Source organism: Hevea brasiliensis, unplaced genomic scaffold (genome assembly GCF_030052815.1).
Source record: "Hevea brasiliensis isolate MT/VB/25A 57/8 unplaced genomic scaffold, ASM3005281v1 Scaf389, whole genome shotgun sequence".
Lineage (NCBI taxonomy): Eukaryota > Viridiplantae > Streptophyta > Magnoliopsida > Malpighiales > Euphorbiaceae > Hevea > Hevea brasiliensis.
Window position 1 is genome coordinate 62,315 of NW_026614905.1, and position 15,590 is coordinate 77,904.

The 15,590-nt window shown below is 35.9% G+C and overlaps 1 protein-coding gene across 1 annotated transcript; it reads left to right on the plus strand.

Annotated features, from left to right (window-relative positions):
• Window positions 1-467: 467 nt before the first annotated feature.
• LOC131177272 (uncharacterized) lies at window positions 468-1,775 on the plus strand. The gene is made up of 2 exons (XM_058142243.1): window positions 468-792; window positions 841-1,775. Exons 1-2 carry the CDS (start codon window positions 468-470, stop codon window positions 1,773-1,775), a joined length of 1,260 nt encoding a protein of 419 aa, XP_057998226.1.
• Window positions 1,776-15,590: the final 13,815 nt, after the last annotated feature.

The following is a 15,590-nucleotide window of genomic DNA, read 5'->3' on the forward strand; positions in this document are numbered from 1 at the left end:
AACTTTGGGAAGAGTGGATGTAGGCTAAGAGAGCTGAACCACTATAAACATTATGTTTGATTCTCTTATTCCCTTAACTCTTTAATTTTCAGCACTTTGATTCTCTTATTGTATATTGAATGTATTGAGAATTTGTTTTATTGAGTTAATACTGAGCTTGAATAATTAAACCTGCAAACTCTGATTTTTATGTGAGAAGATACACTTGATATTAAGTAATTATTTTATGTATGCGCTGCTATTTGTGCATAATTTGTTTGATTACTTGAATTACATCTTAGAAACAGAGTTATACACATACATGGAACTGCAAAGCCATAATTTTTCATTAAGTCTTGAGCAAGGACTGAAAAATTACCTAAAGTGTCCAATTCACCCCCCTCTTGGTCACTTTCTTTGGGACAAAAAATTGGTATAAGAGCTTGTCTCTCTTGCTTGAGGTTTAAACACCTTAGAGAGATCCTACAATGGCTGGCACATCTAACACAGCTGGTATCCCTGCACCTTTAGCTGAAGGACACTCTATCACTAGACCACCTTTGTTTAATGGTTCTAATTATTCTTTCTGGAAAGTTAGGATGAGAAACTTTATTCAATCTATTAATATTGAAGCTTGGCAAAGAATTGTTAAAGGTTCTGAAATTCCATTAGAATTGCATTCTCACGGTTATAGAGAAAAACTAGAAGATGAATATAATGAACTTAATTGGAAGAAAGTTTCTTCAAATGCTAAAGCTTTAAACATTCTTCATTGTGCACTTGATGCAACTGAGTATAATCGTATTTCCGATTGTACATCTGCAAAATAAGTGTGGGATAAACTTAAAGTCACATATGAAGGGACTAATCAAGTGAAGGAATCAAAAGCCAATAGGCTTGTTCGAGAATATGAACTATTTGAGATGAAACCTGAAGAAACCATTTCAGAAATGAGCACAAGATTTACTGATCTGGTGAATGTTCTCAAAGCTCTTGAAAAAGAATTCACTGAAGAAGAGTTAGGCAAGAAAGTCTTGAGGTCACTACCTAAATCATGGGAAATAAAAGTGACAGTGATCTTTGACACCAAAGACTTCTTGAAATTCACTTATGATGAGCTGATTGGTTCTCTTATTGCTCATAAAATGTTTTATAACAAGAGCAAGAGCAATGTAAATGATGAAAAGAAAAAGAGAGAAATTGCCTTGAAGTTAAGCCAAGAGGATGAATTAAGGAAAAGTATAGCTTTTAAGGCTGCCTCAAGTGACAGTTCCAATAGTTCAAGTGATGAAGATGATCTTGCCATGATTACAAGAAGATTCAAGAAAGCATTCAAAAAGGGAGGTTCGAAATATAAGAAATTCCTAAAGAAGTATTCTCCCAAAGGTGAAACAAGCAAGGATCAAAGTGAGATTAAATGCTTTGAATGCAACAAACCTGGCCATATCAAGCCAAATTGTCCTAAACTGAAAAAGAAGAATTCAAAGGACAAGAGCAAGAAAGCTTTGGTTGCTGGCTGGATGGACAGTGATGATTCCTCAAGTGATAACTCTAGTGACAAGGAGGTTGCACACATTTGTCTCATGGCTCTAGAAGAGGATAAACTAGAAAGCTCTCAACAAAGAGAAATCAACACTGAGGTAAATAATTCTGACTCTCTTAGTATTGAAGATTATGAAGATGCATTTGCCAAATTGTATGAAGAATACAAAGTTTATAAGAAAAAATATTCTGTTTTAAACAAAGAAATTGCTTCCTTAAGATCAGAAAATGATTCTGTGAGTATTATTGTGTAAGAAAATAAGTTTATAAAAATCAAATGCTCTTGTTTGATGAGTTGAGTAAGGAGTTAGAAGATTCAAAAACTGCTTATGAAAAACTCATTGAGAAAAATTGGATTCTAGAAACCAAGGTGGAATCTTTGACAAATGATTTAGCTAAATTTACCAATGGTACACAAATTCTTGATACTTTACTTGGTTCTCAAAGGTTGTCAAATAAAAAATCTAGTCTTGGTTATGATGGATTCATGCACAATGGAAAATACAAAAATTTCTTTGTGAAAGCTTTCTCTTATTCATTACCAAATGTTATTTGTTTCTATTGTAATCAAAATGGTCATATGGTTAGTCATTGTCCTACAAGGAAAGGTTCCTTAAAGGTAAAAAAGATTTGGGTACCTAAAGGAACAATTTTTAATGTCTCTAACCCCCAAGGACCCAAACTTGCTTGGGTACCTAAGAAATAGTTAATTAATTTCAGGTATGTCTTAGAAGTAAGCAAGAGTGTGAACAATGGTATGTTGATAGTGCTTGCTCAAGACACATGACTGGAGACAAAGAAAAATTCTCAAACCTTACCTTGAAAAGTGGTGGACATGTGAGATTTGGTGACAAAGGCAAAGCTTACATCATTGGAAGTGGCTCTATTGGGAAGAATCCAAGCATAAAGGATGTTGCACTAGTTGAAGGTTTGAAATTCAATCTTCTTAGTGTAAGTCAACTGTGATAAAGGTTACAAAGTTATTTTTAATTCTACACATTATGAGATTAGAAGTTTGCATGATGATCATACATTATTCATTGCACTTAGAAGTGAAAATGTATATTTGCTTAATTTGAATGTTATTGAATTTGAAAATGAAAAATGTCTTGTATCTCTTGAAGAAGATAGTTGGTTGTGGCATAGAAGACTTGGTCATGCTAGTATGCATGTAATTTCAAAACTTTTAAGATATGACCTTGTTAAAGATTTGCCAAAAATTAACTTTGAAAAAGATCATGTTTTCAAGCCTTGTTCTCTTGGAAAACAAACCAAAGTTTCTTTTGAATCAAAAAATGTGGTTTCAACATCTAGACCTCTTGAGTTATTACATCTTGATTTGTTTGGTCCTATTACACCTATAAGTTTTGGAGTTAAAGCATATACTTTGGTCATAGTAGATGATTACACTAGGTATAGATGGACATATTTTCTCACACATAAGGATGAAACTTTTAGTGTATTTACATCTTTTAGTAAGAAAGTACAAAGTGAAAAAGGCTTACCCATTTCCTCCATTAGAAGTGATCATGGGAGAGAGTTTGAAAACCAATCTTTTGATGAATTTTGTTCAAATAATGGCATTTTTCATAACTTTTCAGCTCCTAGAACCCATAACAAAATGGAGTTGTAGAGAGGAAAAATAGAACTTTATAAGAAATGGCAAGAATAATGCTTAGTGAACACAATCTTCCAAAATATTTTTAGGTAGAGCCATAAATACTACTTGCTATATCTTGAATAGAGAAATGATTAGGCCAATCTTAAAGAAAACCTCTTACGAGTTGTGGAAAGGGTGGAAGCCTAACATTTCTTACTTTCATGCATTTGGTTGTAAGTGTTACATTTTGAATAACATAGAAGGATAACCTCAAAAAGTTTGATGTAAAATCAGATAAAGGTATTTTTCTAGGATATTCAATGCATAACAAAGCTTATAGAGTCTTTAATAGGAGAACTTTGTCAGTTGAGGAAACCATTCATGTTGTATTTGATGAAACTAACAACTTCTTAGAAAGAAAAATTGTTTGTGATGATGATTAACTAGGTAAAATTTTTGGAAGAAAAAGGGATGAGACTCAAAAGCAACAAAGCCAACCTATTGAGCCCAAAAGTGTAATTGGGAATGATGTTGTCAATGAAAATGCTAATGAGAAAGATCAAGAAGGTGATCAAGAAGTATTGCCCAATAATGAAGAACTCCAAATTGATGAACCACATCATGATGACCTACCTCAAGAATGGAGATATCATAAAGATCATCCAAAGGAGGACATAATTGATAGCCCTTCACAAAAGATGATGACAAGAGCTCAACTACGAAAATACTTTGGTAATGTTGCATTTGTTTCTCAACTTGAACCAAAGTCTTATGATGAAGCTCAAAGTGATGAGAGTTGGATTCTTGCTATGCAAGAAGAACTCACTCAATTTGAGAGAAACAAAGTATGGAAACTTGTTCCTAGGTCTAGAAATCATTCTATCATTGGTACTAAATGGGTTTTTAGGAACAAAATGGATGATAAAGGGCATGTTATTAGAAATAAGGCTAGATTAGTAGCTTAAGGATATAATCAAGAAGAAGGTATTGATTTTAATGAGACTTTTGCTCCAGTTGCTAGAATTGAAGCTATTATAATGTTGTGTGCATTTGCATGTTATAAAAATTTTATGTTATATCAAATGGATGTTAAGAGTGCATTCTTGAATGGTTATATTGATGAAGAAGTTTATGTTGAACAACCACCAGGTTTTGAAAACTATGAATTTCCTAATCATGTTTATAAACTCACAAAGGCCTTATATGGTTTGAAGCAAGCCCCTAGAGCTTGGTATGAGAGGCTTAATAAGTTTCTTTTAGATAATAATTTTGAAAGAGGAAAAGTAGATAACACACTTTACACAGAAACACACAAACATGATATGCTTATTGTTCAAATTTATGTTGATGACATTATTTTTGGTGCTACTAATGCTTCTTTATGCAAAAGCTTCTCTAAGATGATGCAAAATGAATTTGAGATGAGCATGATGGGTGAACTTACCTTTTTCCTTGGACTACAAATTAAGCAACTTAATGGTGGCATCTTCATTAGTCAATCCAAGTAAATCAAAGAAATTCAAGATGGATGATTTGAAGAGTATTGGAACTCCTATGAGCTCCACCATCAAGTTAGAAAAGGATGAAAAAGGTAAAGATGTTGATCAAAAGCTATTTAGAGACATGATTGGCTCACTTTTATATTTAACTGCATCTAGACCTGACATTCATTTTAGTGTGTGTTTGTGTGCTCGGTTTCAATCATGTCCTAAGGAATCTCGTCTAATTGTTGTTAAAAGAATTTTTCAAATACCTTATTGGCACACACTTAATTGGTTTATAGTATCCTAAATGCGACACATTTGATCTAGTTAGATATAGTGATTCTGACTTTGCTGGAAGTAGATTAGATAGAAAGAGTACTTCGGGTACTTCCCAATTCCTAGGTCATGCCTTAGTGTCTTGGCATAGTAAGAAACAAACTTCTGTAGCTCTTTCTACTGCTGAAGCAGAATACATTGCTACAGGAAGTTGTGTTACTCAAATTCTATGGATGAAGCAACAATTAGAGGATTTTGGTATAAAGGTTGATCATGTTCCTATAAGGAGTGATAGCACTAGTGCCATCAACCTAACTAAAAATCTAGTCCAACACTCTAGATCAAAGCACATAGAAATTAGATATCACTTTATTAGAGATCATGTTCAAAACGATGACATTAAGTTAGAGTTTGTTCCTACAGAACAATAACTTGTAGACATTTTTACAAAACCACTAAATGAGGAATACTTTTGTAGGATTAGAAGGGAACTTGGCATGAGTAAAGCTATTGAATGATAGTGGTTGCATTTGATATGAATTTGGTGCATAATCTGGTTAAATATGTTGCTAGTGTTATATTCTGCGTATATGTGTTTTTAACTACTTTCTCGCTGCAGTTGTCTAGTTTTATACTTGTATAATATTTAGCCAATTGAATTTCAAAATTAGTTAACTAATTCTGCTTCTGTGTAAATTTGAGAAAATGCTCCTGTTTTAAAATTACTTTCTTTCTAACGGGTATTAATCTCTCTTTACAATTTATTTTGACAAATATACCCCTAAGCACAGTTAAACTCTTTTTATGTCTTTAAAGGGTAAAATTGGGTTTTGGCAAAAAAGAATTCCCGGTTCTCCATGAAAAATTGTACACAGTTTCAAAATTTGAAACTTTTTTTGTAACTGCTACATATCATTTCAATCAATCTCTCAAAAAACTCCCTCATTTCTCTGCTGCAAGTTGATTCTCCACTCTTTTAGAAACCTAAACTTCTCTCAAAACCAAAAACCCCCAATTCTCCTTCTTAAAATCCCTAAATGGCAAAATCTCACTCTTCCTTAAGCCGCTACCCCTCTCTCTGAAATTTTCCAAGAATCGATGGCAAGGGCAAAACAAGTAGCTACCAAACCTTGAAAATTTATGGGTGGTGCTATGAAAGCTGCTGGCAGATCCGAAAAGGAAAGAGAATAAGAAAATGAAGTTTAGAATAGTGATGAAGAAACAGAGACAGTGGTAGAATGGGCAAGAAAAAGAAAATGAAAGGGTATTGTTGGGTCAGACCCTTCTGAGAAAAAGAAGAAAATGGAAAAGGCCCCTGCTTCGAAACCCTTTGTGCAACAGAATACTTTCGAGCCAAGGTACATTAAATGGGATTCATTTTCTGATTTGCCTTATGAATTTGAAGATTTATTTACTTTTCAAAGCTGGATGGAATTTTCTGAGTTGAATAAATATTATTATCCTTATTTAATTCAAGAATTTTGTGGAAGTATGAAAGAAGTTATTAAAGGAGAAAGTTTTAGTGTGAAAGTTAAGAAGAAAAGTCAGATTGTTAATGTTGATTTCTTAGCCTCTATTTTAACCCTATCGAATGATGGAAATAGGATTGAAACCTTCAAAGATACTAGGAAACTTGAAGGATATGATGAGAAGGCATTTCAATTGTCCACCTGAAAATGAAATGACCAATATCAGTTTAGTGCCTCAAAATTTTGGGATTCTACAATCCTTCATTCGACACTTGCTTAATCCTAGAAGTGGTAATCATTATTATGCAAATAGCCTTGATTTATGCATTATGTGGCACTTGGTTAATAAAATCAGATTCAATTTGCCATTTTTTATTTTCAAAGTGATTGCTAAGTCTAGTAAGCAAAGAAGATTGTCATATGCTATGCCTTTTACTCTTGTATTTCAAGCTATGGGAGTTGAACTGACCAAAGAAAAGAAGTTTAGCAATCCTATCCCCATTCAGGAGATATTCAAGGCTGATGATGGCAGGAAAAGGAGTACAAAAAGAAGAGAAAAAGCAAGAAGAAGAGACTGAGATTGAGATTGAATCTGAATCAAAATCAGAATCAAATTCTGAAACAGAATCAGACTTCCCAATAAGTAAGTTGAAAAAGAGAAGTTTTAAGATAGATGAAGGGGAAAGCTCTAAGAAGAAAGAGAAAATGAAGCTGAAAATGTCAGATTTTGTGAAAATAAGTAAAACAAATCTGGAAATGATAAAGGAAATCAAAGAAATGAGTGGACTAAGCTTGAATATTTTAGAAAAATCTCATGAATTGCAGAAGGAAATTATGGTTGAGCAAAATGCAAAGATGGATATGTTGATTAATAGATTGGATAAACAAGAATAGTTCATGAAGAAGATGGCTCAAATGCTATTTGGTGAATCTTTTGGGAAGCTTGGAGATTTTGGAAGCTGCCCACAGGGTACTGCTAGTCCTAGCAATGCAAAGGCTACTGGACCAAGTGGAGTAAAAATTTATGAAGTGGAAGAAGAAGAAGAAGAAGAGGAGCATGTGGAAACTGCTGAAACGCAAAAATAAGAAAGTAAGTAGCAGTGAGAACGGGATAAGTGGAAGCAGAAATGGTTCATGACAAGAAGAGGAGAAGGAAGATGCTGGCAATAAGGAAGAAGAGCAGTCACAAGACCCATCCTCTGATAAACCAAACCCTGCTACTACTACCTCTCCACTAGTACTTGATTCATCCATCTCCTTACCCATGCAATATGGCCCTAGAAGAACCAAAACACAAGCCAGAAAATTAGTTCTACCAATTCCTCCAAAAATCCAAGTAACCATACCTGAAAAAGAACCCCCAAAGAAGAAGAAATAAGCCAAAACTGTTGATCCTACTCACCTTAGGAGAAGTGGCAGGATCCTTGGCAACAAAGATAAACCTTGAGATTTTTGAAATATGCTTTATGACTTCCAAAGTTGTGTCTTTTTGTTTTTCTTTCAAAAAGGGGAGAAAATAGGAGAAAGTCTAAAATAGGAGAAAATAGGAGAAAGTCTATCTTTTTGTTGATGTCAAAAAGGGGGAGAAATTAGGAGAAGATAAGAAAATATTTTAACTGACAGAATGCTTTTAGTTAACTAGGTACATTTTTAGTTAACTAATTTTGTTCAGTGATTATATGGTTCATATTTTGATATAGATATTTTGGACTTATTTTGGAAAGTTATTAAAGATATGATGATAATCTTTTATGATTGACTTATGGTTGATATATCCTATATATGATGATTGAATTGATCTTGGATGAATTGATATTGGAAATTGTTTAACATGTTACTTATACTATTATCTTCAAAATGCTTTGAATATCATATTTAGGGGGAACTATTTTGTAGCTTCTCAACTTTATTGCATTTTGAATGATCATATGCATACATATAGGGGGAGCTTGTCTCAAAGCAAATTCTTGCATACATGACATATGTATATAGTTATACAGTTGAATTTTTATGATCCTCATATATTCATTATGTTTCGACATCATCAAAAAGGGGGAGATTGTAAGCCTCATAAGCTATAATGAGCTTGGTTTTGATGATAACAAAACTTAATAAAATATACATTAACCCTTTGTGCGTAAGTATTTGAAGTGATTTTATAGGTCATGATATGCAAAGACATTGATGGAAGGTCTACTCTATTAACATGGCTAAGACAAAAGGAGATTACTATCTTATATAACACAAGACGAATCAAAGTCCATGAAAAATTAGGATAGAAATTAAGTTTTATGTCTATTACACAAGATTGGAGAGATTATGCCATTTAAGACCTAAAATCAATTTTGTTTTTAGATCTAAGAGTTTAGAAAGTGTTTTTACATAATTTCTAAGGTTTTTGAATGGTCAAAATAATTTTTGCAACCTTCCTTCAAAAACTCAAAATTTCAAAATTTAAGTCAGACAGTAGAGAAATTAGTTAACCCATTGCGAAAATTAGTTAACTAGTTTTATTGTCTAAAATTTTGTGCCTTACGAAACTAGTTAACAAGTAAAAATTTTAGTTAACTATTTTCATACTCTGACCTGACACAACTCTGTTGCATGACTTTCAAAGAAGTAATAGCTAGTTTTTTGAAAATTAAAGAGTTGTTAGATACACTCTCCTGCATACGTTTTAGCAATGAAAAGCACCTATAAAAGGCATCATTTACTACAATTTTACCTAATTAAAGTATTCCTATTCATTGAGAATTTATTGTGTTATTTTTAAAGCTTTCATTCAAATACTCTTGAGCTTGAGTGGCAAATATTCTCTCTCAATCTTTTAGCATTAAATTCTGTATCTGAGATTTATTGAGAGTGATTTCATCTACTCCAAAACCTATTTAAGGTTGTGTAAGTGTGAGGACACACTTGTGGAAGGTTTTCAAGCACCTTGTGAATCTTGTGAAAGGTTTTCAAGCACCTTGTGAAGCTTGTGGTCTTTTATGGGAAGCAAAGATATTGTAAAGGTTCTCAAGCACCTGGGAAGCTTGCTGAGATTGTAAAAGCTTTGAATTTTTCTTGTTGAAAAGATCAAATAGTGGAGTGATTCTCAAAGTGGGACTTTAGAAAGAGTGGATGTAGGCTAAGAGAGTTGAACCACTATAAACATTGTGTTTGATTCTTTTCTTCCCTTAACTCTTTAATTTTCAGCACTTTAATTCTTTGATTATATATTACATGTATTGAGAATTTGTTTTATTGAGTTAATACTGAGCTTAAATAATTAAACCTGCAAACTCTGATTTTTATGTGAGAAGATACACTTGATATTAAGTAATTATTTTGTGTATGAGATGTTATTTGTGCATAATTTGTTTGATCACTTGAATTACATCTTAGAAACAGAGTTATACACATACATGGAATTGCAAAGCCACAAATTTTTATTAAGTCTTGAGCAAGGACTGAAAAATTGCCTAAAGTGTCTAATTCACCGTCCTCTTGGTCACGTTCTTTGGGACAACAATTTCGAGCCGTGCCTACCTCGACTTATCCATAAAAGAATCGGGTCCCAGTGAGTCAAGCTCCATCCACGTCTACCCATCCTGTCCATATCCAATACCACACACCACACGCACGCCAACACACGCACGCTGCTCTAAATTATCATATAACAACATCCATAGCATTTCATCAATTAAGAATGCAATATAAAACGTGCCTAGTGTTTAACTACATAGATATATATTTATAAGTGATGCATGGATATGCCTGAACATATAATAGTATTGAAATCATAATTAAAATCAATTATTTATTCATAGACGTGATCGAGGTCATTGTGGTGGCTGGGCGGAGGAGGAAGGCTGTCTCGGCTCACCAGACAATTTCATTACAATATTTAATATATTTGACTTAATACAAATTTAAAAAGAATAAAAAACACTTTAAGTCGTGCTGAAAATCCAGCAGAGTTTCCCTTATACCTAGAACCTACCCAACTTGCAAAAGGGTTCGAAAATATACTTCTGTATCTCAAGTCACACAACCATATCTCAATCACATCACATGGCCCCTCCTAGGCCCATCCAACAGTCAACAATCACATTTTTGAAAAATTATAATTTAGTCCCTATAACTATCTTTTTTTGCAAAAACCACACAAATGAGCTCTAAAAATTCTAAAATTTTATCCCGCAGTCCTTAAAAATATTATTAAGCTAATGCAAAAGAAATTTTAATTTTCTAGCCTACCACAAATATTTTATGAATTTTCAATCGAAATCAGGCCTAGATAATTAAGAAAAATTAGGATTCAGGTTTACCTATGCCAATTTCGACCCTTGGGATGCACCCAGGACGTCTAAAAATGGTAGGATAGCCTATAATCTTGACCCGATTCTGAAGCTTTCCCGATAGCCTATCTGCTCAGTCCAAAATTGCAGACCTAAGTAATTATTGAATTTCCACGAAATGAGTATACCTACGTGAAGCTCACAATACAGGGGTTAGTATGTAATTTTTATGAAATTTATTGAGCTCATTTAATGCCCAGAAAAATATTACGAAGTTTCGTGAGACCCATCAAAAAATAGTGTCAAAAATTTTTGAAATGAGTATTGCCGCGAAGCTCTCGTCGAAAGGAACACTTCGATACTCTTGGATTTTTCATGAGGTTCACGGTTTGTGAGAAATCTAACCCAAAAGTTAAAATGGGCTAAAACTTCCCAGGTAAAAATTGGACAAACCGCTAAATAGATTTTTATGTTCTTGGTGTCTATGAAATCTCTCAAGGTGTAGATGGGTTTTGAGATAAGGCCCAGCTCAATTGGTGGCCAGATCAGTTGGAATCGACTCGAAAAGTTGAAGTGGCGAGCACGGGCAGAGGGGGTTTTTTGGTGCGATTTTTCTGTGACCTGGAGGCCGACCGGCAACGGGGGAGGGGCGGGGAAGGTCGCCGGTAATGTGGGTAGGGGAGGGGAGGGGAGGAGGTGGCCAGCGCAGAGGGAGAGGGAGGAGAGAGACACGAGAGGGAGAAGTGGGCGTCGGGGAGAGAGAAGGGAGAGGAAGAAAAGAAGGAAAGGGGACCGATTCGATTCTATCAGTCCGATTCAGTTCGGTTTCATTCGGCCGATTCGATTCAGGATACCTGAAATTAAATTTTTACTCTGCCTTGGGACAAAAAACGAGGCCCAAAAATTTCAAAAAAAATTTAAAAAACTCAAAAAAATTTATAGTCTAAATATATATTTAGTTTTACCATGTGCTCTTTAAATTAATTTTTAAAAATCATCAAAGTTTCATATTTTCGAAAAATCAAACCCGATTCTAAAAATTCTCAAATTGTTTAATACAATAAAATACTAATATTTACATATAAAATAATTTATTTAAAAATTAGGGGTGTTACATTCTTCCCCCCTTACAGAAAATTCATCCTCAAATTTTACACAAGGCAGAATAAGAAAATAGAATTACATATTAAACAGATGGGGGTACTTGCTGCGCATGTCCCGCTCTGACTCCCAGGTGTATTCTTCCACTGACTGGCTCCTCCACAAAACTTTAACCATAGGGATCTATTTTGATCTCAGTTGCCTCACTTGGTAGTTCACTATGACTACTAGCTGCTCCTCAAATGTCAAGTCTTTATTCAACTCTACTGTATCCAGTTGTAGTACATGAGAAGGATCAGGTATGTATTTCCTGAGTATGGAGATGTGAAACACAGGGTGAACATGAGAAAGGCTGAGTGGTAACTCTAATCGATAGGCAACTGCTTCGACTTTGTCAGAAACCTCAAAAGGTCTAACATATCAAGGTGCCAACTTGCCCTTCTTTCCAAATCTCATAACTCCCATCATCGAAGAAACCTTCAGGAATATGTAATCGCCTACTACAAACTCCATGTCCCTCCGTCTGGGATCTGTATAACTTTTCTATCTACTAAAAACCGTTTCAATCATCTCCTAGTTAAAGGAACCATCTCAGAAGTATATTGTACTATGTCTACATCATGCACCTTCACTTCTCCTATTTCTGTCCAACACAGAGGAGACCTATACTTTCTGCCACACATCGCCTCATAGGGTGCCATCCCGATACTAGAATGATAGCTGTTGTTATAGGCAAACTCCACTAAGGGTAGTTGATCATCCCATTAACCTCTAAAATCTAAGACACACAAACGAAGCATATCCTTCAGTGTCTAAATTATGCTTTCCGACTACCTGTCTGTCTGAGGGTGGAAGGCGGTACTAAAGTTTAACTGTGTGCCAAGTGCCTCCTGTAGCTTTCTCTAAAATCGAAAAGTGAACTGGGGCCCTCTGTCAGATAAAATGGAAGCAGAAACTCCATGCAATCTAACTATTTCTCGAATATAAAGCCTGGCGTATTGTGCAATAGAATAGGTGGTTCGCACTGGTAAAAAATGAGATGATTTAGCCAGACGATCTACAATTACCCATATCGAATAATATCCCCACATGGTATGAGGCAACCCAGTTACAAAGTCCACGGTAATCATATCCCACTTCCATTCTGGGATAGGGAGCTCTTGCAGCTTCCCTAACAGCCTCTGGTGTTCAAACTTCACTTTCTGACAAGTCAAGTAGTTGGACACAAAGTCTACTATGTCCCTCTTTATGCCATTCTACTAGTAGTTATCTTTCACATCATGGTACATCTTGGTAGAGCCTGGGTGGACATTGTAAGGTGTATAGTGTGCCTCTTGCATGATCTCATTCCTGAAGTTGTCCACGTATGGCACACATATCTTGGAACCTTGCATAAGAGCGTCATCATTAGCAAATCCAAATTCACAACCTTCACCTTGCTGTACTCTTTCTATAATCTTCATCAATTGAGGGTCTCTATGCTGGAAAACTCTGATTCTGTCTCGCAGGTTTAGCCTTACTGAAAAATGGGCTAATAATACCCCCTCATCTGAAATATCTAAGATCAGACCTTGATCTATCAACTCATGTATTTCTTGAATCAACGATCTCCTCTCTGCTGATATGTGTGCTAAGTTGCCAAAAGATTTTCTGCTCGGAGCATCTGCTATTACATTGGCCTTCCCAGGATGATACTGGATGGCACAATCATAGTCCTTCAAAAGCTCCAACTATCTCCTCTGCCTTAAGTTTAAATCCCTCTGTTGGAAGATATACTTTAAACTCTTGTGGTTAGTGTACATATTGCACACTTCACCATACAGATAGTGTCTCCAGATTTTTAATGCAAAGATTACAGCCGCCATTTTTAAATCATGGGTGGGGTAGTTTTGCTCATGCCTCTTTAACTACCTTGAAGCATAAGCCACTACTTTCCCATGCTGCATCAAAACACACCTTAAACTAATTCTGGAGGGATCACAGTACACAGTAAATCCTTCACCACTCATCGGTAATGTTAACACAGGGGCTGCAGTTAGGCATTCCTTAAGCTTATGGAAGCTCTTCTCACAATCATCTGTCCAAATGAATAAAACATTCTTCTAAGTTAACTTAGTTAGGGGAGCTGCTATCCTGGAGAAATTCTGTACAAAGCGCTTATAGTAGCCAGCTAGGCCCAAAAAACTTCGCACCTCAGTGACTGTTGTAGGCCTAAGCCAATTAGTTACCACCTCAATTTTCTTAGGATCTACTTGAATACCTTCACTAGATATCACGTGCCCCAAGAATGAGAAGCTTTCTAGCCAAAATTCACATTTTGAAAATTTGGCATATAGCTGGTGCTCCCTCAAAGTCTGCAACACCATCCTCAAATGCCACACATGTTCTTTCTCTGTCCGAGAGTATACCAAAATATCATCTATGAATACGATGACAAAATGGTATAGGAATGGCCTGAACACCCTGTTCATCAAGTCTATGAAGGCTGCTGGTGCATTGATGAGTCCAAATGACATCACCACGAACTCATAATGACCATATTTAGTCTTGAACGTTGTCTTTGGTACATCCTCATTCCTGATTCTCAACTGATGGTAGCCTAACCGCAAATCTATTTTAGAAAAGAATCTAGCCCCTTAGAGTTGATCAAACAGATCATCGATTTGAGGGAATGGGTACTTGTTCTTCACAGTCACCTTGTTCAGCTATCTATAATCAATACACAAACTTAAGGACCCATCTTTCTTCCTCACAAATAGAATAGGAGCGCCCCAGGGGGGGGTACTTGGATGGATAAAACCCTTGTCCAAAAGCTCTTGTAGCTGCTCTTTCACTTCCTTCAATTCTGTTGGGGCCATTCTGTAAAGAGGCATTGATATGGGGTTTGTACTCGGCACAATGTCAATGCAGAACTCTATTTCCCTTACTGGTGGTAACCCTGGAAGCTCCTCAGGGAAGACATCCATAAATTCTCTGACAACAAGAACATTTTGAATGTTAACATCTTCCACAGATGTACCTCTCACTAATGCCAAATACCCCTGACACCCACGCCTCAACACCCACTTTAGACTGTAGCACTAATTACTGATATGGAGCCATGCTCCTGTCACCGTCAAAGCTGAACTCTTCCACACCAGGTATATGAAAGTATACCTTTTTGTTCCTACAGTCTAAAGTAGCATAATGAGTTCCTAGCCAATCCATTCCCAAAATTACATCAAAATCCATTACTGGTAAAGGAACCAAGTCTCTGGGAGGATCCTTCCATCCACTACCACGGGGCTACCCGAAAAAATCATATCTACATCTATGTTGTCACTAAGAGGGGTAGCTACAGACAAGGGGCATTCTAAGGTTGTAGGGTTCTTACCTAATCTCATAGCAAAAATGGGGGAGACAAATGAGTGCGTAACACCCAGATCTATCAAAATACGAGCCTCATAGGAACAGACTAGAAGAATACCTACCACAACTGCATTGGAAGCCTGAGCATCCTGGTGGGTCAAGGTGAAAACCCAAGCCTGACCCCTACCTTGTATTGTAGAACCCTAAATTTGACTCTTACCTCCTAACCTACCTCCAAATCCATGTCCTTCTTGTCCTCAGCCCTGTTGGCCACTAAACTAACTGCCCGCCATGCTGAAAGCACCATGATATAATTGACGAGGGCCGTTTGCAACAGAACCCTGTGATCCCATTTGTGGTTCACTAAACATGGGACATTTTCTAGCAAAGTGACCCTACTGGCCACACTGGAAACATCCTCCTGAACTCATCATACAAGGCCCTGAATGTCCTCTTTCATATTGTGTGCAGGGTGCCAAGGAGGATCCTGACCCAGACCTAGAACTGT

Excerpts from the sequence above, each read along its gene's own strand:
- LOC131177272 (XM_058142243.1), top strand. The coding sequence starts at position 468 with ATGGCTGGCACATCTAACACAGCTGGTATCCCTGCACCTTTAGCTGAA. Across the intron at positions 793-840 it reads GTATAATCGTATTTCCGATT|GGACTAATCAAGTGAAGGAA; the intron begins GTACATCTGCAA and ends TCACATATGAAG.